At 48.9% G+C, this 23,286-nt stretch overlaps 1 protein-coding gene across 5 annotated transcripts in view; it reads right to left on the reverse strand.

Annotated features, from left to right (window-relative positions):
- Nucleotides 1–23,286, reverse strand: part of Frmd5 (FERM domain containing 5) — a 278,946-nt gene that overhangs the window by 24,269 nt on the left and 231,391 nt on the right. For all 5 annotated transcript variants that reach the window (XM_052722787.1, XM_052722788.1, XM_052722786.1 and 2 more), the window contains 5 exons: nucleotides 21,149–21,191; nucleotides 20,654–20,732; nucleotides 10,719–10,816; nucleotides 8,130–8,253; nucleotides 3,455–3,542 (listed from right to left, as the gene is read on the reverse strand). In XM_052722787.1, the coding sequence (XP_052578747.1) occupies nucleotides 3,455–3,542; nucleotides 8,130–8,253; nucleotides 10,719–10,816; nucleotides 20,654–20,732; nucleotides 21,149–21,191 (432 nt within the window). The remainder of the gene's footprint in view (nucleotides 1–3,454; nucleotides 3,543–8,129; nucleotides 8,254–10,718; nucleotides 10,817–20,653; nucleotides 20,733–21,148; nucleotides 21,192–23,286) is intronic.

Consider the following 23,286-nt stretch of genomic DNA (forward strand, 5'->3'; position numbering starts at 1 on the left):
TCTGTTTCGGTTTTTCGAGACAGGGTTTCTCTGTGTAGATCTGGCTGTCCTGGAACTTGCTCTGTAGACCAGGGTAGCCTTGAACTCACAGAGATCCACCTGCCTCTGCCTCCCGAGTGCTGGGATTAAAGGTGCATGACACCACTGCCTGGCTTCATCAACTTTCTTTTCTTTTTTTATACTTTATTTGCATTGGCGTTTTGCCTGTATGTATGTCTGTGAGAGGGTGTTAGATCTTGAAGTTACAGACAGTTGTTAGCTGCCATGTGGGTGCTGGGAATTGAACCCCGGTCCTCTGGAAGAGCAGTCAGTGCTCTTTACTGCTGAGCCATCTCTCCAGCCCCCAGCCCCCAAATCAACTTACTTTTTTTTTTTTTTCTTTTGGTTTTTTGAGACAGGTTTCTATGTGTAGCTTTGCACCTTTCCTGGATCTTGCTCTGTAGACCAGGCTGGCCTCGAACTCACAAAGATCCGCCTGCCTCTGCCTCCTGAGTGCTGGGATTAAAGGCGTGTGCCACCACTGCCTGGTCCGAATCAACTTTCTTATCTATAAAACAGGGAGACTTGCCGGGCGGTGGTGGCGCACGCCTTTAATCCCAGCACTCAGGAGGCAGAGCCAGGCGGATCTCTGTGAGTTCGAGGCCAGCCTGGTCTCCAAAGCGAGTTCCAGGAAAGGCGCAAAGCTACACAGAGAAACCCTGTCTCGAAAAACCAAAAAAAAAAAAAAAAAAAAAAAAAAAAACAGGGAGACTGTTTTATAGATAAGAAAGAAAACTTGGGAAACACCCCAAGACCGGCCGAAGAGTCAATGAGAAGCAACGTGAAAGGACCCACTAGCTCTGAACAGGAAGCGGGCTATGCTCAGCCTCTCCTCCCTCAGTTCTAGGGGTTGAGAAGCTATGACATGTGGGATTGGGCCACACAGAGACCAGAGACTGGTTCCTTCTTGCAGTCTCTTCAACCTCCGGGTGTCCATGATGGACAAACTTGTCAAAGTCAAGGCTGCATCAGGAGTCCATGGTCCTGGAATGCACATGGAGTTAGGCTGGACACCAGTCTGGCTGTCGTTGTCCATGGCTGCCAGGCCATGGCTTCTGTGGGCAGTAGCAAAAACCCTACCCACCTTAGCTCAGCTGTCATGCTCAGGAGCACTGCCTGCCGACCTCCGTGTGCTGTGAATCGTACCTTAACCCCTCTCAAGTGAGGCCTCAAGGGGACTGGACGCTAACACTGAGGTGATCTGGCAACTTCTAATGACCACACCTGTCTTTAGGCATCTCTTTCTCTCCGTGTGTGTTTGTGTATATGTCGGCATGTGTATGTGTGTTTGAACTTCAGGGCTTGTGTGTGTGTGTGTGTGTGTGTGCGCGCGCGCGCGCGCGCGCGCGCGCGCGCGCAATAGGCAAGGCTACACCTCTGCCACACACACACCCCCTCCCCGTGTCTTAGGATGACTTATCAGCTCAGGGACAATCTCCTACACACCTTTTCTTTTCTTTTCTTTTTTTTTTTTTTGAGACAGGGTTTCTCTGTGTTGTTTTGGTGCCTGTCCTGGATCTCACTCTGTAGACCAGGCTGGCCTTGAACTCACAGAGATCTGCCTCCCGAGTGCTGGGATTAAAGTGTGCGCCACCACCACTGCCCGGCTACCTATTGCTTTCTTACTCAGAGATGTGAAGAGTGGGGATCAGAATCCAGCAAGGCCTCAATAGTTGTTGAGGACTGGAGCATAAAGCCTGAGGCCCCCAAACACTTCTCTCCTATGAGGTCCCCTGCTGCCTACTAGAGTGTCTAATCAATTGACAGAATGGCTAAATCATTTATTTTCTTCCAGACAGGGCCTTACTGTATAGCTCTGACTGGCCTAGAACTCACTATGGAAACTAGACTGGCTTCAAACTCAGAAATCCACATGCTTCTTCCTCCTGAGTGCTAGTATTAAAGTCATGAGCCATAGTCTTGGCTAAATGTGTAGCCCAGGCTGGTCTCAGACTACTGATCCTCCTGCCTCTGAATCTTCAGCATAGCCTATGAGTGTTCGCCATCATGACCAACCAAAACCATTTTTGCTTCCCACAGGACACATTTAGGAAGCCTTACTGATTCTTCTATCACTTATAAAGTCTGTAGAAATGTGTGGCTGTGCCCATGACTGCTGGCCCTGAGAACATAGGCCTGTCTACCAGTAAGCTACACAGTGCTTAGGGAATTAGGTGGGGGAGAAGGTTTGCATTCCAGGACGTCCTCCAGGTTTTTATTACTTCACAGGGAAAATGAAATCGCCTCACCAGGGCTTCGCCCCTGTGCCCTTAGTTTCCATGGTTTGTTATACACTGGATTGTGTCCTCTCCCTACAAATTCAGATGTTGAAGTCCTAGCTCCAAGTACTGGGAACGTGACCTTCTTTGGAGATAGGGTCCTTATAGAAATTAAAATTAAGCCAAGGCTGTGGGGTTGAGCCCAACTCCAGTTTAACTAGTAGGGGGAGTTGGATTTAGACAGGGACACAGCAGAGGGGAGATGATGGGAAGACCCAAGATGCAGGAGGATAGCCATCAGCAAGTTGAGATGGGCTGGAACAGAACCTTGTCTTAGGGCCCTCAGAAGGAACCAACCCCATCAGCACCATGGAGTCATACTTCCAGCCTCCAGCACAGAGGCAACAGGTCTGCATGGTTTAAGCCACCCCGCTTGGAACATTGTTACAGCAGCCCCAGGAAAGGAACACATCAACTCTTTGGCTACAGTGTCCCTTCGCCCAGGAGGAGGAAGAGGCTGATCTTGTTCTGCTCTCAGTTTTAGAACTGTTGCTCCTGCAGCCTCTCCAGTCATGGAAAGGGCACATAAACGAGGTCCGACAGAGCCAGTGACCAGCACAAGGACATGAACTGTAGTGGGAGGAAGTGGCCAGAGTCAGGAAAGGCTGTGGGTCTCACCGCTCACAGGGGTGGGCTCCCCAAACTCATCTCTGAAATGCCAGGAGCATGTGAGTAATCACAGAGGATTCCCAGGCACGGTGTCCCCGGTGCCTTCCTGCTTCACCCTGGCAGGTGCATAATGGAACCAAATGTGATTCCTTTGTCCCATGTGGTGACTCGGGGCCATGATAGTCAATAAAACCCACTCTTGGAAAGGAACTAGATTATGGGTCAGGAAAGGGTGGACAGTTACTGAGTGATTCCTGACTGTTCCCTGTGGGGAGCTCTCCACATGTCCCCTCAATTCATTTCCACCAAATTACCCACAGCTGCCAAGGCAGAGCACGGGGTTTGGATTTGTTATTTAGATTGCCTTTGCCTGGGATCCTCTGACAGTGATGTGGCGTGTCGAATCCAGAGGTTCCAACATGGCATGGTAGTGGCACCCCTGTATGCTGAAGAGCTTGTGGGTACAAGTACCCCATGCCTCGCTAGAGGAGGCACAACCAGTGAGGTCCCTCATGGGGGTGTCTTACCTTACATGGGTGAGGGTCCACTCCGTAGGTCTCTAGTGTCTGTGCCTTTCTTAAGAAATTCAGCTCTGATGTTGCTGGTGTCTGGCCACTGGAATGAAAAGGAGATGGTCTCAGGGCTCCTGTCCCACAGGTTCCCCAGGTGTGAACCCCCTGTTAAGAAGTGGTGAGCTGGGCAGACCCAGCCTTCTGGTGGAGCAGTTACAGCACCCTGGAAGCCAGCGTGTTTATTATATACAGTTGAATGGTCACGTGGGGTTATTACAGCCAGCTGAATCGAGGCCTCAGGTTTAGCCTATCTTGCTAGGAGCAATCTCTGTGGGAGAGTCATCCTCAGGCTGTTAATGTCCGGGGGGAAGAAAGCTACGGCAAACATTTTCTGTGCAGACCGTCAACATTGTCACTTGGACCCTGAGGAGGCTTTGCCATCACTTTGAGCCGCAGCCTGGGTGGAGGGAGGCTTTGCTACTCTCATGGGGATGAGGCATTAAACAAACAAACAAAAAATGTGATCAGAGTAGGCCACACACTTCCATTTTTTTCCATAGTGTTCTGTTTGGTTGTAGAACCAGCTTTAGAGATTCAAGTCTGAGGTTAAAACTCAGAGTGAGGGCTGGAGAGACCACTCAGCAGGTAAGAGCACTGGTTGCTATTCCAGAGGACCTGGGTTTGATCCCCCAGCACCCACATGGCGGCTCACAACCTTTGGTATCTCCAGTCCCAGGGGATCTAATGCCTTCTTGTGGCCTCAGGAGTGCCCTGCACACACATGGTGCACAGACATATGTAGATGTAACCAACCGTCTTTTTAAATAAGAAACACAGAACCAATGCAAAGAAGAAAGCCAAGAGGTCAGAGCTAAGAGCTAAAACCTTACCCTTCCTCCTGCGGTGGTCCTACCTCTCCGAACCAGAGCTACTTTCTGTGTTAAAGTCTTTATATAGAGTTTCTGTTCTGCCTTCTCATTGGTTGTAAACCCAAACACATGACCGCCTCGTCATGGCCTGTCTGTAAAGGACTCCAGGTCTTCTATGATTGGTATTGAGATTAAAGGCATGTGTATCCAATACTGGCTGTATCCCTGAACACACAGAGACTTACCTAGCTCTGCCTACCAAGTGCTGAGATTACAAGCATACGCCACCACTGCCCTGCTTTCCTATGGCTTGCTAATAACTCTGACCCTGGGCAACTTTATTTATTAACATACAAATAACATTTTAATACAAATAAAATATCACCATAGACATACATGCAGGAAGACATCCATATGCAGAAATAAAATAAATAAAAAATGAAAACAGAACAAAACTCAAAGTAAAACAGGCTACATAATGAGTTGAGTGGGCTCCAAGCGAAGGGGGTGGGGTGGGGGGGCGGTGGGGACGGCTCTGAGATGACAGCCTTCCTGGGATACATACAAAGCCAGACATGGTAGTGTGGGGTATCTGGCACCTCAGCACTTGGGGGGTAGAGGAAGGCGGAGTGGTCAGGAGTTTAAGACCAGCCTTAAGTGCACAGAAAATTTTAAGGCTAGTTTGGACTACAGGAGATCCTGCCTCAAAAAACCAAAAGCCAAAACCAAATCAAACAAATATGCAAGCAACCATCATCGCCAAAACCCCCAAAGAAAACGCAGGCCAAGCCGTGCTAGGTGCTGTGAGTTCAGTTTCTGGTCCCATGGGGTGTGTGAGCTCAGAGGACGACTTGCCAGAACTGGTTCTCTCCCTCCCCATGTGGGCTTTGGGGGTGGAACTCAGGAGGGCAGGGCTTGACAAGTGCTGGACCATCTCATTGGCCAGATGTTATGAAAAAGATTTTTTTTTTGAGACAGGGTCTTACAATGTCCCTGGCTGGCCTCAAACTCACAGAGCTCTGCCTCCCAAGTGCTGGAATTAAAGGCATGCACCACCACGCCCAGCTGAGGTTGTGGGTTTAAACAAGTCAGAGACAATGATTTTGTGGTTTTTCACAGCATGCAGTCCTGTGGAGACAGGGAAAATGTATCTGTAGGCTGGTTACTGGCCCCAGCTTTCTTGTCCGTGAGCGGACATGGACTGACTTACAAAGGGTTCCCTATACGCTGCTGGTACCACTCAGCCCTTTCTGTTGGCCAAAAGAGAGCACAGGAACAGAGGGCTGGGAGAAGCAGTAGGGCAGTGGTTCTCAGCCTTCCTAACCCTGCAACCCTTTAATACAGCTCCTCGTGTTGTGGTGACCCTCAACCATAAAATTATTTTCATTGCTACTTCATAAATGTAATTTTGCTACTGTTATGAATTGCAACGTAAATATCTATTATGTGACCTATGTGAAAGGGTTGCTCGACCCCCGTAGGGGTCGTGACTCCAAGGTTGAGAATGACAGCAGTAGGAGATGCTGCCGGGCCTCCACACCGTACAGCTCTCCATGCACAGGATGATACTATGAATGGGAACAAGCCAGCTCTAGCCGTCTGAAGAGGCCTTGGCACAGCTCCCTTCCTGCCTGCCTCCTGGAACGTGGAGATGAAACCACCTTGGAGTCAGTGGTGGCACTGGCTCCGGGCTCTTCTGCATGCAGAGTCCTGGAAAAGCAGATGGAGTGTGAGGTGAGGAGGGCAGCTTGTGAAGTCATCAGCTCTGATGGCTGGCAGGCAGGAACAAAGGTTGCTCATTACTAAATTTATCATTTGCCCAAAGTCATATGGCAGAGCAGGAAGTAAGCCCACCCAAGCGAGAAGCAGGCCAGAGTCCCTCGGGTGTCCCCCCGAAGAGGCCGCTGTCCTTCGCGCTGTACTGTGCCAGCCTCTGTGCTACTTCTGGAAAGTAGATCAAGAAACAAGTCCACAGCCCGAGCCCAAAGGAGCTGTCAAAGTTGCAGAGAGGAAGAAAACTCAGGCATTTTTACACTATGAAAGCAAGGCAGAACCCGTGTCTATGGGTATCAGGGTGAAGGAGGACCCACAACTACCAACAAACCCCAGATGCAAGGAGATACTTGGAAAATGCCTTCCAGGAGCATCTTCATTCCATGTCTGAAGGAATCCGCCCCTTGAAATCCATTAACCTCAGGAGTTTGCTCAGATCTCCAGGGTCTTCTCAGAAGCCATCATTTCTTGAGGAATCCCTCGCCTTGAACTAACTTTCTGCAGAAATGTCCCCACTACTTGGACATCTTACCCTCAAGCAGCCAGCATAAATCCTTGATCTCTGAATGGGAGCTCACAAGCGGGTCTGTCATCCCGACTTGTAACCACAAGGGGTCACCATTTCCCTAACAGTGACAGGGCCAACCACTGGGCTCTGCATTGAGAAGATTGGAAAAACCCAAGATTGCAGCTCTGATAGGAGCCTGTCTGGGCACACTAGACTCTGGCAGTCTGTTTGCAAATGCTGAAGAGGCTTTGGGTTATGTTCATTCATAAGCGTTGAGTGAAGATGAAGGTTTGGGGGGCAAGGTCACGGTGGGGTAGGTGTGGTTTCTGTTCAGCATTATTAGAAGCACCCGGCTCCCACTCCAGCACAGTCCTTCCTGAGGGCAGGAAATGCACGGACCTTATCACAAGATTACATATTTGTAACGAATATATTCTCATTCTTATCCACTGCTCAATTTCCGATTCTCTTATAGACACATAGAATTTGTTTGGTTTTTCCCCTCCCATACTACTCTTCCGTGAATGGTTCATGTTGTGACCACAATTTGTGCCTTTCCTCTCTTTGCCTCTTTTTTTTTTTTTTTTTTTTGGTTTTTCGAGACAGGGTTTCTCTGTGTAGCTTTGCGCCTTTCCTGGAACTCACTTGGTAGCCCAGGCTGGCCTCGAACTCACAGAGATCCGCCTGACTCTGCCTCCCGAGTGCTGGGATTAAAGGCGTGCGCCACCACCGCCCGGCTCTTTGCCTCTTTTTAAAGTGTCCTAAAAATGAAGAAAACCCACAAGGAAACCCATGGTTTTGTCTAACTAATACACTCAAAGTAAATGAAAATAAAAATAAAATTCTTTATTTTAAATGTAGTTTAAATTTAATCTATCTTTTCTATGTTGGTTAATACATTTTTTTTGGATTATTGCTTAACTGTCTTAATATATCCAAAGTCCTAAAAGTTAAATGAAATTGTCACATATTAAAACGGTGACCCAGTTTCTTGTTAGTTTATAACATTCTAGCACACATACCTTTGTTTGAGGTAGTTTATCCGTCTGGGGAACCTATGTTCTAGTATGAGACATGACGTAGGGCCCGCTCCACCATTGCTCTAGTTAACGTGGGTGAAAGGCTGCATCAATGCTGTTTATGGTTCTGCATAATCTGGGTAGGCTAAACCAAGTTGAGGAATGAAGGACTCTGTGGTTACCAGCTACGGCATCCCCGGTGGCATCCCTGGTGCAGGTGTCTCACCGAATGCTGAAGCTACAGTCTCTAAACCATAGCACTAGATGTAAGTCAGCTGAGCCCTGTGCTCATCTCCCATCCAGCTTAGCTGTTTAGCTTCTGACATCAGACAAGATAGAGCTTGTTCAGAATGCTATGGCTGTAGACTGCTCTTGGTGAGGAGTTTAGCCTCACTGGGAGGGGGATGTGCTGTCAGTGGATCCCTGTAAACAGGATATCCCACGGTCACCAGGGCTGGGAGCATCACTCTGTGTGAGCAAGTAGTTTCTGAGAGCCAGGGCCCCAGGTGAGTGTCACGTACCTGAGTTCAGTCTTGTGAATCTCGGCAATTTTCTTTTCCAGTTTCTCTGAATGTTTCGGGAAAAATTGGAACTTGGAGCTGTAGCCTTCAGGGTGCTTTCCTGGGTCGTAATCCCCAATCTCCGCTTTTCAAAGGTAGGAAAAAAGAAAAAAAACAAGATTAACACATGGCTTGGAGGCCAAGGCACGAGGCAGACCCTGAGCTTGGCCCTTGGCTGGAAGAGGGCAGGCTCACAGGGAGCGGATGTGTGCTTTTTTTCTCTGCTGCACACAATCGGTTAACTTTCAAGTCAAACAGAGATAGTAGGGCTGGCCCTGTGCTCTGAGGTCACAAGTCAAATTGCAATAAAAGAGCAGAAGCCTGTTCTTTGGTCCTCAGTCATTCAGCCACACGGGAAGGCATGGAGCCATGCCCTACATGGTAGCAACAAACAGTGAGTTTGATCAGGAAGACGAGACCTCTTGTGTTCCACCCTAAATCCCATCCCAAAGATTTTAGTAGGGACCGCTCAGGACTTTGCCCTCACACATGGAATCAGATGAATACATTCAGTGCTCATGGTGGGCTCACCAGGTAGGCCTGCCGCTACATGGCTATAACCCAGTGACCAAGTGCAGGGACACCAGATTCTAAGGCTGACTTCCCAATGCTGTGGCTCGTGCCATGCCTACAAAGTTCATCTCTAAGGCTGTGAGGTCTCTGGGAGTTCTTATGAGCACTGTCTTTCCTCAGTGCTCTCCCAGCCAGAAGCCAGCTTTCTCCTCATGCAGAGCCCCACCCAAAGGGTAGCTCAGAAAAGCAAAGAGGAGCTTCCAGCAGCTTGCTGGCTGTCCCCTTCCTTCCCTTGGAGAGCCACATGCTCTTCAGCCGAGGCAGACTAAGTACTGGGAGGAAACAAGACCCCTGTCACAGCTGGACATGGTGCTCTGGGCTTGTGCGTTCCACTGCCAATTATAGGTCCTTCCACATTATTCGGGGCTGAGTGTGGTAGTGGTAGATGTTGGTAGCCTCAGAAACTGGGGAGTCTGAGGTAGAAGGCTCACTTGAGCCCAAGAATCCAAGACCAGCCTGGACAACATAGTGAAATCATATGTCTAAGGCAAAACAAAACAAAAGTAAAGCAAACAAAAACCTAACCAAACTCCAAATTCGGTGGAAATTTCTATTATTTAACAAGAGATCTCATTCCTTGAAGTATGAGTGACTTTGAACCTTGAGGTCATTTACTTTGATTTTATTTGAAAAGCTCCAAGGGGGAAATATTGATGTTGGGTACCAAATACTTTTTGAAAAAAATAATTTGACATAATGATCAGGGTGGACCTGAGGAAAAGGCTAGAGTTTCACAGTGCAACCAGTGTAGGCCAGACTTCCTCTTTAAAAAAGAAAGGGGAAGCCGGGCAGTGGTGGCGCACGCCTTTAATCCCAGCACTCGGGAGGCAGAGCCAGGTGGATCTCTGTGAGTTCAAGGCCAGCCTGGTCTACAGATTTAGGACCTCTGAATTCAAAGCCAGCTTGGACTACATAGTGAGTTCCAGGCCAGGCAGGATTACATAGTCACACTCTGTCTTAAAACAAAAGCACCCGTGCGGTGGTGGCGCACGCCTTTAATCCCAGCACTTGGGAGGCAGAGGCAGGCGGATCTCTGTGAGTTCGAGGTCAGCCTGGGCTACAGAGTGAGTTCCAGGAAAGGCACCAAAACTACACAGAGAAACCCTGTCTCGAAAAACCAAAAAAAAAAAAAAAAAAAAAAAAAAAAAAAGAGAGAAAGGGATACTCTCTGAGTACCTCAGGATGCACAAGCATCTGCTACACTTCCCACTGGCTGGGACTGAAATGGTATTCTCAGAGCCAGAGCCCCAGTGGGCTCAGTTTCCCCCTCTAACCACAGGTCTGATATTTCTCCTGCCAGCGAGCTCTTTGCAGACTCTCCTTAGAACTCCCCTGAGAGTTCCCTGATTCACAATCAAGGGTTCATGTTTTTAATGGAAACTTCGTGGTTTTAGGTCCAAATGATCCTGTCGTTAATGACAGTTTTAGGATGGAGGACTAAGACAATTCCGAGGAGTGACACTTGAGTGTCCTCAGCATTTCATGAGAGAAGGGCATGACAGGTCCTCACATTTCATGACCAATCCCCACAGCCAGCCTGGGAATCAGCAGAGGCTCAACTCTTCCTCATCAGCACCAGGAAATGGCTTCTCACTGGAGAATACTTGCAACACTGAGCACTCTCAGCTGAGAGGTCTACAAAATAGATACCAGAATCCCATCATGCCTCATACCATGGCTATTTGCCTGAAAGGGTGGGATCAAGTGATTCTAATTACTCTTCAGCAGCACGGAAACATTAGCATGCAAGGTACAGGACACGTCTCTGAAGGTCGAAATGACTCAAGGGGGCTCGCAGTGAGACCCTGGGTGCAGGAGGGCTCTGAGCTTTTTGGCTCTAGACAACCCGGGCAAAATCCTTTAACTTGCTTCAAGTTAGAAGCTGTTTCGATCTAAGAAGTCGTCATCTGTGGTAAATGGAATAATGTAATCAGGACTTAGCGTAAAAAGCAAATTTATCCTGTCCAAAGTTATTACCTTGAAGGATATAGGCTGCTAACAAGGCGGCATCCGACGTTTTACAGAGGAGACGGCCATGGTAGAGATCCCTTTTGATCTGCAGGAACACTAAGTACCTGCAGAGAGACAGAATGAACTAGAAAAGATCGCTTTCATTGCTTTAAAGACATAAATATGTAATATAAGCCTATCAAAATCTTTGTCAGGGCATTTTCCCCTACATTAAAACATTTTTTTTTCATACCACAGAACAAGAAATTTTCCATTTCTTCACAGGCTCTCAGGTACTCTGCTCTGAACCATTAATTGTTTAAAGTTCAGATCAAAACAACCTGTCAGATTCCAATATAGCTCAACATAGACATATTACTCCCTGGCAAAAACACCTCCCTCCCATACCCCCGCCCAACACCAAAGTGCTGGGATCTGAAGGGAACCAGTCTGATACAATCAGGAAAAACTGTGCCATCAGGGATGGGGAAATAGGGCCTGCCTTGGCCTTAGTGTGTGAAGGAATAGGTCAGGGGAAGAGTTCAGCCTAGGCTTGGCATTAGCATATGTCCCCCTGTAGATGATTGGCAGAAGTCAATCAGATCTCTTCAAATCCAAATAAAAAGGGAGAAGACAGGGGTTGGAGAGATAGCTTGGTGGTTAAGAGCCTATGCTGCTTGCTCATGCAGAGGACCTGAGTTTGGTTCCCAGCTGGATGTTGGGATGTTAGATGGCTCACACAACCCATTGGGAACTCCAGTTCCAGGGTACCTGACATCTTGACACCCTCTTCTGGATACTGCAGATACCTGCACTCACATGCACTCTTGTGTGTGTGAGTGTGTACATGTGTGTGGGGGAGTGCGTGTGCGAGTGCGTGCATGTGTGTGTGCATGCGCGTGCGCATGCTCCCAAGTATTTAAAAAATGTGAGAAGTGGCACTCATGTAGGAGCAGAAAAGTAGGAGCTGCTGGCTAACATCTTTTGAAACACAGAATGTGAATGTGGGGTGGAGGCAAGGTATCGAGAACAGGAGCCCTGCACTGAGTGCCTGTCTGCTAGAGCAGACGCTGCATGATTCCCGTCTAATACCTCATTTAGTTCTCACACAACACTTCGAAACAGGCACTATTATTACTTCCACCTTCCAGATAAATCTGAGGCTTCAGTGGTTTTCTCACAGACACACAACCAAATGGTAAAGGGCAGATCAAAATTCACGACTTGGGGACTCCTGACCCTGGCTCTTTAATACTGTATGACCCTCTGAGTCTGCAGCTGCTCTGTAGTTTCTGAAGCAGCTGGACGGCCCCTGTCACCGTGGGGTGGAGCTGATAGCTTTCCCTTTGGAAGTGCCTTTACCAAGAGTGCTGAGAGATGACCATGCTCTCACAAGTTGACCAACAAGAGCAGACCTATGGCTACGAGGTGCATCAGTCCCTTGAGTGGGTCCTCTCCCACACTGGCTTTGTGGCCAGGAGGCACCTGTGGTGGTTTAAAAATACAGCCACAGTTTCTTCATTTCATGAGAAACTACTGAATTCTCACCTCTTGTAGGGCTGGTCTTAGAGATTTGCTGTTAGTAACAAACCAAACAGAAATGAATGTCTCGTCAGCGTCACCACAGCCGCTCTGTTCTTTCTCTTGGACCATTTACTCTGCCTGAGGATGCTGACACTGACCTACAGAGAGGCCCAAGGGGAGGAGGAGGGACACTTTCTGCCAACAGTCACAGAATACCCTCAGGTGAATAAGGTCCCAGCCAATCCATGACTAATCCTAAGCTAGAAGCTCCCAGCTAAATCACCCCTGGACTCTCAACCCACAGAAGTTCTGAGATGGCTTGTTACTTTAAGTCAGGGCTGATGGTACTTTGTTGGGCAGTCACTCCAGCATCCCTGGGGAAGCAAGGAGTAATGGAACTATAGCCTAAGTCCCTTCAGTCCACTAATTCCGACCAGCAGAATTTAGGGCCTCCTTGGACAACTGGTTTCCTCTGTTTTATAGTCAGTCTGAATGACATGTCCAGGTAATCATGTAAAAATGCCCGAAGAGAAAGAGAGCCATGGACAGTACAACTTTCGGAGGAAGTAGGGAGTGAGTCCTGGGCTTAGAGAATGGAGAATCAGTCAAGGAGCCGTCTAAGCTCTCCTTGGGTCTTGCTACTGCAGGTACAGCCCCCACACCAGCAATATCGGCATTATATGGAGCCTGCACCTTTTACCAAGCTCCTCGTATGACTTGCATATAAGAGGCTGGAGTCCTAAGAAATACAAAAGTATCCCTGTGACCACATCAATATGTGGTATCTTCCTCAAACCAAAGGGAAGGTGAGGATTTCCTCCTGGGAGCTTGTAAGAGCCCCTCCTCTCCTCCACCAAACCCACTTGGCCCTAACATTCGCCGAGAAAAACTGGCGTCATGCCGAGAGAATAATTAAGATGGATCTATCAAATCCAGCTCGTCTGCACTCTGCTTCCCACAGTGAAATGCCACACGGTGTGTGGGAGAGGCGAGCGAGCACTTCCCTGCCTCTTGCTGTTCCAACTCCCACCTTCCACAGGTTTTGGCAGGATGCAGATACAACCTTTGCCCCCAACTCACTGCTCACTTCCTGGGCTCAAATCCACCTCTCATTCCTTCTTTGGGGCTCTGCTCATTTATGACTGAAAACCCGGGACAGGCTATCCTGGATGAAAGGAGAGGTATCAAACGGCACCCACAAATCGGAATGGTGATCCTCTCTCACAGACTGAGGAGCATCCCCCTAGGGAAGCATGTCAGAGGGTGCTCTTGTAGCTTCTCTGGAGTGTCTGATCCCCACTGTTTGCAAGCTGCCAGCCTTCCTCACACAGAGGACTGTTGCTTTACAAGGCATTGCTACGGACGGGCCCATGGCAGATGTCCAGGGTGAGGTGGAATGTGCTCAGCTCTCTGAGGCTGGGAGTCCTTTGACTTCTGATTATATGACAGCTGTCGGGAGCTCAAGGGGAAGGCTATAAAAACTGTCAAGCAATACCATGGCAAATGGGGCGGGGGGGGGGGGGGGGGAAGGATGGGCAAGTTATACCCTAAAGAAAACGAGCCATTATAGAGCAGGAAGAAATGAGCTCACTAAAGGACCCTCCAACATCTTGACGAGGCACCCCTTGATTTCGGCCACAGTGGTGTCCAGAAAGTTTTAGGTTGACTTGGTGCTGACACTGTAGCCCACACCATCACAGCATCGTTAGACCCACTCCTATGAGACTCCGGTGCACTCTCACCATGCAAGGCCTCTGGGGGTTATCTTGTGTGAAGCAGGCATCAAGGCAACTGTGTGTTGGCAGATGAGGGATCGGCCTTCCAGGCCTGCTCAGCACAGCCAGGTGCTAGTGCTCCTCAGAACCAGAGTTAAGGAACAGAACTCCCTCGACTCCTAGCTGAGGAGACGGATATCCAGAGCTGTGGCATGACCTGTCTGTCTGGTGTTACCCATCAGTCACAATTCAGGCCTCTGATTCTGGGTCCGGTGCTTTTCTACCCTGTGGTAATTCATTTAGCTCTCAGAGGAGAGAGAAGGGCCCCTAAACGTCTCTCTCTCTGTATGTATATATGTGTATATATATCAACCACTGAGCCATCTCTCCAGCCCATGTATATAAATTTATGTATATATGTGTGAGTATATGTGTATGTATATATACATATATGTGTACATGTACACACACACACACACACACACACACACACACACACACACACACATATGTATATGGGCTGGAGAGATGGCTCAGTGATTAAGAACACTTGCTGCTCTTCCAGAGAATCTGAGTTCAGTTCCTATAAGACTGCTCATTACTGACTGGAACTCCAGCTCCAGAGGATTCAATGCTCGCTTCTGGGCATTGTGTCTCTGTGGGCACACACATGCTATTTTTGTTGTTGTCGTTTTTTTTGAGATAAGGTTTCTCTGGGTAGCACTGGCTGTCCTGGAACTGTTCTGTAGACCAGGCTGGCTACCACCTGCCTCTGCCTCCTGATTATCACGATTAAAGGTGTTCGCCACCACAACCTGGCTACACACACTAATTTTTAAAAGAGATTTTATTTTTTATTGATGTGTTTGTGTTGAGGTCAGAGGACAGCTTGTGAGAACTAGCTCTCTCCTGCTCGGTGGTGCCAGGGACTGAGCTAAGACCCACGGGTTTGTGAGCAAGTGCCTTTCCCCGCTGAACCTCATGGCTGGTTCCACCTTGTTTTTGAGGCGGGTCTCTCTCTCTTCTGTTGCTGTGCTGTGTGGGTAAGCTTCCAGCCAGCCCCCCACCCACCCTCACCTCACGTTAGGAGTGCTGAGTCTGGAGTTTCAGATGTCAGGAATTCAGGTCCCCAGGGGCTCAGCAAGCGCGTTTACCCCACTGAGCCAACTCACTGGTCTGTGGCTTTTTGTTTGTTTGTTTTATTTTTAAAGCTTTACGTATCTCTTTCTGTCCTTCACAAGGCTAGGAACCTCAGGTACTAGGGAAAATACACGAGGGCACAGGAGGCAGTCACTCCTCTCACAGTCACACATACAGGAGGGGCGGGCGACCCATGACAACATGAAACAAAACACGAATGCTAGCAGCTCTCTCCGTGTCTGAGTGCACACCATGCCCCACGCTCCTCCACTGCCCCACGCTCCTCCGCTGCCCCACGCTCCTCCGCTGCCCCACGCTCCTCCGCTGCCCCACGCTCCTCCGCTGCCCCACGCTCCTCCGCTGCCCCACGCTCCTCCGCTGCCCCACGCTCCATGACCCCACGCTCCTCCACTCCGCTGCCCCACGCTCCTCCACTCCGCTGCCCCACGCTCCTCCGCTGCCCCACACTTCACTGCCTCACGCTCCTCCGCTGCCCCACGCTCCTCCACTGCCGCACGCTCCTCCGCTGCCCCACGCTCCTCCGCTGTCCCACGCTCCTCCGCTGCCCCATGCTCCACTGCCCCCACCCCCCTCCTCATTCAGGCCTCCAATGACTCCACGAGTAACTGCCGCTTCTGTCCCATTTTCACAGACAAGGAAACCGAGTTCTGAGAGGTACTACTAGCCCTGTCCCATAGCTCAAAAATACTGTGAGATTTGAATCCTTCTGATTCCTTCTCCAGGGGTGGCATGCACGGCCCACTGCCATACTTTCTAATGGAATCAAATTTTGCTGGAACATGGCCTTGCTCACTCATTCATGTATCATCTACGGCTGCTTCCGAATGGCACCAACAGAACCGAGTAGTGGTGACAGAGACCATATGGTTCCAGAAGCCCAAAACACTGACTTTCTCTCCCTCTCCAGAGAGGTTTGGCAGTCCGAGTTAGCCTATCGGAGGCTCAAATAATATTCGCTGAAAGAATAAGTGACTGGGGACTCCATGTGTGGATGCACACATTCATGCACTCTATTGAATTCCTCCAACCCCTGGCGTGTGTCAGGCCTCTGCCTCCTGGTAAGGTGTGGCTGCATCGGTTTCCTTCTGGTACTTGATCTCTCAAAGAGTTCATCCACCTGCAGTCCCTGGTGAAAGCTAAATCTGGTGGCTAACTCTCCATTTTCATGGCCCCATCACCAGTCTAGACAAAAAAATAAAATCTATTTATTATTTAAAAACAAAAATGACAAAGGAAACTAATCAGGATTTGGAAACTAAATTTGTCTTGTGGGAAGGACCCAATGTATAAAGTGAAGCAGAATTTTTTTTTTTAAACTGATACTCAGTTTCATTCTCTCTTTTTTTTAGTATTTATTTACTTTTATGTGTATGGATGTTTTGCCTGCCTATATCACTGTGTGCCATGTGTGTGCAGTGCCCACAGAGGAGGGTGTTGGATCCTCTAGGACTGGAGTTACAGATGGCTGTGAGCCACCCTGTGGGTGCTGGGAATTGAACCCAGGTTCTTTGGAAGAGCGGTCAGTGCTCTTAACCACCCAGCCATTCTCCAGCCCCGAAGCAGAGTTCTTTACTCTCCAGCTCATCCCTTCCTCAGCCTCGCTCCATAGGAATGGCTGAGGTGGTAGTGAAATTTAGGATCCAGATTGCCAGGGGGGGAAAAAAAAGACACACCAACAGCTAAATGAGTTTGGCAGCAAGGCGGGATGATGAGATGAAGGGCTCAAAGGCAGGAGTGAATTATGGGTACCGAGTGAGGCTGGGCAGGTCCCCACTCTCTCAAGATCAGAAGGGATATGTATGAGAAACATGGAGCGAATTCCAAGGCTTCATAGAATGTTCGAGAGAGGGATGAAAACTCCAGATCAGGCCAGGCACCCCACAGTTCATACTACTGACAATATGAGAAAATTGCACTCTGGGGAAAGAAGGCTGGCGAGGTAAAGACGGAGGGGAAATTGTCTGAGGTGGTTAGTGAGGACGCATGCCGATGGCGGAGGTGCTGGTGCACTTGTCCTTGAAGTCTGCCACTGACTTGGTGAGAGGCCCGGCCGTGATCCCAATGCTACATTGCCATGGACCATGTCATCAATTTGGCAGGAAACACACCGAGTCTTTGCTCAGTGCAAGGCTCCCTGGGGGCTGGAAGTGTACCAGGAAGTTTAAGACCCTCCACGGGGCATGGTGACACCCAGGATGTGACCTCAGCACTAGGGAGGTGGAGGCAGGAGCATCGTGACTTCAAGGCCAGCTTAGGCTACATTAGTGACACTCTCAAAAAAACCCAAGTCCACACTGAGCCTTGTCTGGATTTATGATCCTCAGAATCTGTGATAATAAATGCTTATTTTATTTATAAGTTTAATTATTTGGTTTTGTGAGCCAGGGGTCTTTTTGAAAATAAGAAGTTTAAGTGTTCCATACATTTATACAATATATATCGATCATATTCACCCATGAGTTCGTCCTTCCAACCTCCCCTATGCCCCCATGCAAGACACAGTCTTAGATATGCCTGACTGGCCTCAAACTTTTTTCTTTTCTTTTTTAATTTAAAACATTTTTATGTGTACAGGTGTTTTGCCTGTATGTACCAGATGTGTGCCTGATACCCAAGGAGGCCAGACAGGGCATCAGATCTCCTGGAGCTAGAGTTATAGACGGTTGTAAGCCACTACATCAGGGCTAGGAATTGAACCTGGGCCCTCTGGAAGAGTAGCCAGTGCTGCTCTTAACACTGAGCCAGCTCTCGAGCTCTCAAATTTTCTTTTTTAAAAAAATATTTATTTTTATATTTTCTCTCTTTTCCTCCTTCCCTCCTTCCTTTCCTCTTTCTACGTATGTGTGTGTATGCACACACATGTGTGTCCAGGTGTCTTTGAAGGACAGAGGTGTCAGATCCCCAGGACCTGAAGTTACAGACGGTTGGGAGCCACCTAATGTGGATGCTGGGAACCAGATTTAGGTCTCTGCAATAGCAATGTATTCTCTTAACCTCTGCACAATCTCTTTAGCTCTGGCCTCGATTTTTCTGTGAGTCAGGATGAGTCCTGATCCTCCATCTCCCAACTGCTGGGGTTATAGGCATGAGCTACCACACCGGGCCTGAAATGTTTGTTTTTTTTTTTTAAACAAAGAATAAGGAGGAGGAGGAGGATGACTATGATGATGACAAAAAGGTGGAGGAGGAAGGACAAGGAGAAGGAGAGGAAGAGGAAGAAGAAGAAGATGACGACGAAGACAAAGAAGAAGAAGAAGAAGAAGAAGAAGAAGAAGAAGAAGAAGAAGAAGAAGAAGAAGAAGAAGAAGAAGATGATAAGGGTTGAAGAGATGACTTAATGGTTAAGAGTACAAGTTATACAATCATGAAAACTGGCATTTAGATCCCAGCACTCATTACAAGCCAGCGTGCTTGTAACTTTAGCACTGAAAGATCTGGTGACCTCTTCTGGCCCTGCATGTGAGCAAGCATGTACCCACACACTTGTATATATACTCATGTGTACACACACACACACACACACACACACACACACACACACACACACACACACACTAATTAAAACAAACAAAAAAGAAGCTAGTAAACTGGTTAATTATCCCAATAATTTGCAGAATTAGCTATTACTATCCTTATTCTGTGAGTTGTCCAAAGGTCAATGAGGTTGAATAGTGTATGGCCAAGTCCTGCAGTCAGGAAGTAACATGAACTGAACTTGTGCTACCAGGTCTATGTTTCTTCTTGGTAGGAGGGCCAGCATGTTAATAAAAAAATTGGATGATGAGCTCCTAATAGCCAAGAAAAACCATTCAGAAGCCCTGTGTCTAAAAGCAGTTACCAAATCGCTAGACCAATTCCTCTCAGCCCTCCTGGGGGGCCAAGGACACGGAGAACAGGCAGTGCTGGTGGCGGTAGAGGCAAGGAGCTGGCTTTAACAAGGTTAAAGTTTGGTTGGGCGGTGGTGGCACACGCCTTTAATCCAGCACTCAGGAAAGAGGCAGGCAGATCTCTGAGTTTGAGGCCAGCCTGGTCTACAGAGTGAGTTCCAGGACAGCCAGGGCTACACAGAGAAACCCTGTCTTGAAAAACAAGCCAAACCACCAACCAACCAACCAACCAACCAACCAACCAACCAACCAACCAAAAAGTGTTAAGTTTGGCCTGACCTGGACAAGAGTGGACAGGGTCTGCTCTAGCACTCTCAGCAGGGAGAAGGGGGCTCAGGTCATGAGGGGCAGTAGTGCTTTGACCAAACACCTCTCTGTTCAAGTTGGTAAACATAGCGGTCCTGTCCCCATGGACTTGTCTGAAGCCACTGGGCCGCTCATTAAGATGGTGGCAGTCACTTTCAGTCCCATGAAGGTGAGCAGAACTCACAGTTCTTACACTTGCATCGCTGGCCTCTGCTTTATAGTTGGCAGGTGCGTACGGCTCTGTCCATGTGCAGGAGGCAGCCTTCCTGGTCTTGACTCCAGAAGCTTCTCCTCAACCCACACTGGGCTCCTCGTGAAGCCACTTGCCCTCCTCCCTGACCCCTCCGCCTTCCTTGTTTCCTCTCCATACTTCCTGTTTTTTCTGCACTTCTTCCAGATCCTCATCCCCTCTCCCTTCCCTGATTTCTGAGACACCCCTCCATCCCTTTCACCCGATATAAAGCCAGCGGCATGCTCTTCCACAGTTTTGGAAAGGATTCTGCATTCCCTCTTCTTTTGTCCCTTTGGGATTTTTACAAAGTAGTTCAGGATCCAGAACAGATCCCAAGGCTGTATGGGACAAGTTGCCTCTATATGACGGCAGTTACCTCTTTTCTGACTTTGCTTTCTCCAAGGCAATGGGGAGGGGATTAGAATTAACAGTGCCATTTCTTCCCCAATGGTCCCACCTGCCACGGGTGAACATCAGGGTTTTGCTGAAGACAAAATAAGGGACCGCAGCAACCCAGAACTTCTGAATCTCAGAGGCAAGGCTTAGGACGAGTCTGGTTTAGATGCACAAAGCCGATTCCTGTTCACCAACCCTCTGGCAGGGTGGCCTTAGGCTAGAGGCTCTTTCTCTTTCTCCAGTGGAAGAGACAGGGCTCATGGCATGCCTGCCCCAGAACATGCTTCCCACAATGAAGAGCGCTTCACGCACCTGCTCAAACAGCATGCTGGGATCTACTCGTTTGATCTAGAATCTCCGTGTTTTCCACCCTGCCTTCCCATGTCACACCTTGGTATTTCCCAAGTATACCCTTTGGGCCACTGGAGTCTATTTCCAAGCCTGAAATCAAGCAGCTGTGTCTCCAGAGCCATCAACAGAGCCACCTTAAAGGCAAGGGAAAAACCTGCGGCGGTTCAGCAGTTAGTGACTCCAGATCCCTTGTAGAGTAAGCAATTGGAGACTCAAAAGAGGAAAGTCCCGGCTGCTCCACCTCCAGAGACTGGGAACAAAGAAAGTGGGAGCCAGAAAACACAGAACAGGTTCTATCTAGGAAGCATTCCTCCAAAGAGAGCCGGGCACTTCCAAAGTTCCCACCCTCCCCACAGGCCACAGTGGCTGGGAGTCGCGTGCCAGCCTCACCTGGTTATTTCTTCTTTCAGGGCAGCAGGGTCTGCAGGGTAGAACTTCACACGGAAGCACATGGTGAACGGAGGCTGGGCTGCAGGAAAAGGTGCCTGTTAAGAGAGGCCCTCTCAAGGAGACGATTGGGTTCCCCTCCTGGCATGCACAGGCCCCTGAACCGTAAGGAAAAAAATCCCTTTGTGGGGCTGGACAGAGGGCTCAGCATTGGGAGTGCTAGCTGAGGACCCAAGTTCAATTCCCAGCACCCACATGGTAGCTTGCAACCATCTGTAACTCCAGATGTCCTCTTCTGGCCTCCAGGGTACCAGGCACACATATGGCGCACATACATACATACATGCAAGGTAAACTAAAAAAAAACAACCCTTTTGTAGATAGGGCCATCATACACTAGAACAGTGGAAAATTACACACGTAGACCAAATCTTACTACCCTGGGGGTCTCCTCCCGTCCTCCCAGTGGCAAAGCTTAGATTCTTTATGAATACTTACATCTCAGTTGCTTCACCACTGACTTTGTAAACTCCAACCAATGCTGAAAACAGAGAGCACAAGACAAGACAACCCTCGTGAGAAGTGACGTCACGGGAAAACTGTTTTAGCCAACAGAAATGGCAAGACAGAATGCAGTCTGCCTGGGGTAAAAGCAGCCCCAAAGCTTATGTATGAATAGAAGTTTGGAGAGGAAAGTCGTGTTCTGAAATAAGCACCAATGATGGGCCAGCTGTGAAGGGGAAAGTCGTGCCTGCTTCAGGTGCCATTCTCAGGGTTCCCTGTGACACCCCCCAAAGCAGGGTGCCCCAGCTTTGAGCCCTGTTCCTGGCAGGCCCACAGGCACAGATAACCATGCATGTCTGTATAGTGGGCTTGGCTTGAGTGGGGAGCTGCCGGCTTAATGTTTGGTGTGCACTGTACTAAATACCACTTCTTTTGGCAAAGGAGTTGGGTGGAGGGGGTTGGTGGCGACTCTAAAAAGTACTGACAAGAAGAGATTTCATAGTGAAGAGGAGCTAGGGATGGCTGGTGTGTACGTCCATTTTTTTTTTTTTTTTCTGAGTAACACAGGTAGGCAATCCTTGTATTACTCAGGCTTTCCTGGCACACGAGGATATTTAAAGTCTTAGTTTCTTGTGATCGTTACCTGCAACCAATGTGTAGAATAGTATCCTGTTTCCCATGGTGTTTTGTAGCTAGAATACAGTAACACTACATTTCTCATTCTCCCTCATGCCTCTTAAGCTTGGGGGAAGGCAACAATGAGGCTATTCTAATCTCTCTCCCTCTCTCTTTTAAAGATATTTATTTATTTGGTGCGTGCGTGTGTGCGTGCGTGTGCGTGTGTGCGTGCGTGCCATGTGAGTGCATGTGTCCACGGAGGCCAGAAGACAGTGTCAGAAAGCTGAAGCTAGAGTTAACGGTGGTTGTCAGCTGCCCAACGTGGGTGCTGAGAACAGAACTTGGGTTGTCTGGAGGAGCAGGAAGTGCTCCTAACGGCTGAGCATCTCTTCCCAGCTTAGCTCATCATTGATAAGTTTCTCAAATCTCTGTGGGTACTTTATAAAACTCATTACTGACGCTTGTTGCTTTTGCATTAAGCAAGTAACTTGCCGACCGGTAGACAGCTAAAACTGCTATTATTTGGGGGTTGACTGCTTTGGAGGCCGCTTAAAGATGCCAGCTGTAACTTCCCTGAGGACAGGAACTGACTTGTTTACCAAATAATTGCCAGGGCCTAGCACATGGGCAACTTGTAGTTATGGAATGGGCAAAGGGATGGGTTCCTCAGTGCTCTCTTTTCTGTCTACTTCCGCTTAGTCTTGGAAGAGAACTTCTTCTGCAGGAAAGTAGCCAGGCCATGCAGACAGCCTCCTGGCTTCCCTCGGTTCCCAGCTCTCGCCCTCTGGGCCGGGCTGTGGGTCATGTAGTTAATGGACTCACTAAGAGCCAGCTCTGTCAGCTCCACATGGATAATCTGGGCTGACATTCTGCTCTCTTGCTTCCTCTGATCTGGGCTCCCACGAGGCTGGCAACTTATTAAAGCCACTCAGCGTGGTTAAGAGGCCCTTCTCACATTACACGGCCCGCCGCAGCTCTGCTTCGCAGGGAAGCAGAGGCAAGAGGTGCAATAATAGCAGGGGAGCCGCCACTGGGAGCTGCAGCCTTGCCTGGGAAGGTGCAGGAGGCCTGTCCGGTTCAGAGCGTAACAGGCCTGTAGAGTGAGAACACAGCGGATGTCAGGGAGGCAGCAAACGGAAGCCTAGACTGACAGGTAGGTAAAAGAAGACAGAAAGGATAGGGACTGACCGAGACATGCGGTCTGCAAAGGGAAGATGAGCTGAGTTACAGAAAAGGCTCCTTTCCTTGGCCGTGGCAAGAGACCGCTTTCGTTCGGACTGCGGTGAGGGGCTCAGGAGAGGACTGGAGTTGGAGAACCTTAGGAAGAGCTGGGATTTTAGGGGAGAAAGCTTGAGATTGTCCCAGCAATGTGGTGACAGCTTCTTGTAGACTGAGTCCCAGAACTAATGAACGGCACACGGATAACATGAGGTGAGATCAGGGACAGAGACAAGATTCAGAGGGGATCAAGTCAGAGGGGAACCATCTTCACACTCTGAGGCTTGAAAGGGCGC

This window comes from Peromyscus californicus, unplaced genomic scaffold (genome assembly GCF_007827085.1).
Source record: "Peromyscus californicus insignis strain IS unplaced genomic scaffold, ASM782708v3 Scaffold_7__1_contigs__length_154581171, whole genome shotgun sequence".
NCBI classification, from domain to species: Eukaryota; Metazoa; Chordata; class Mammalia; order Rodentia; family Cricetidae; genus Peromyscus; species Peromyscus californicus.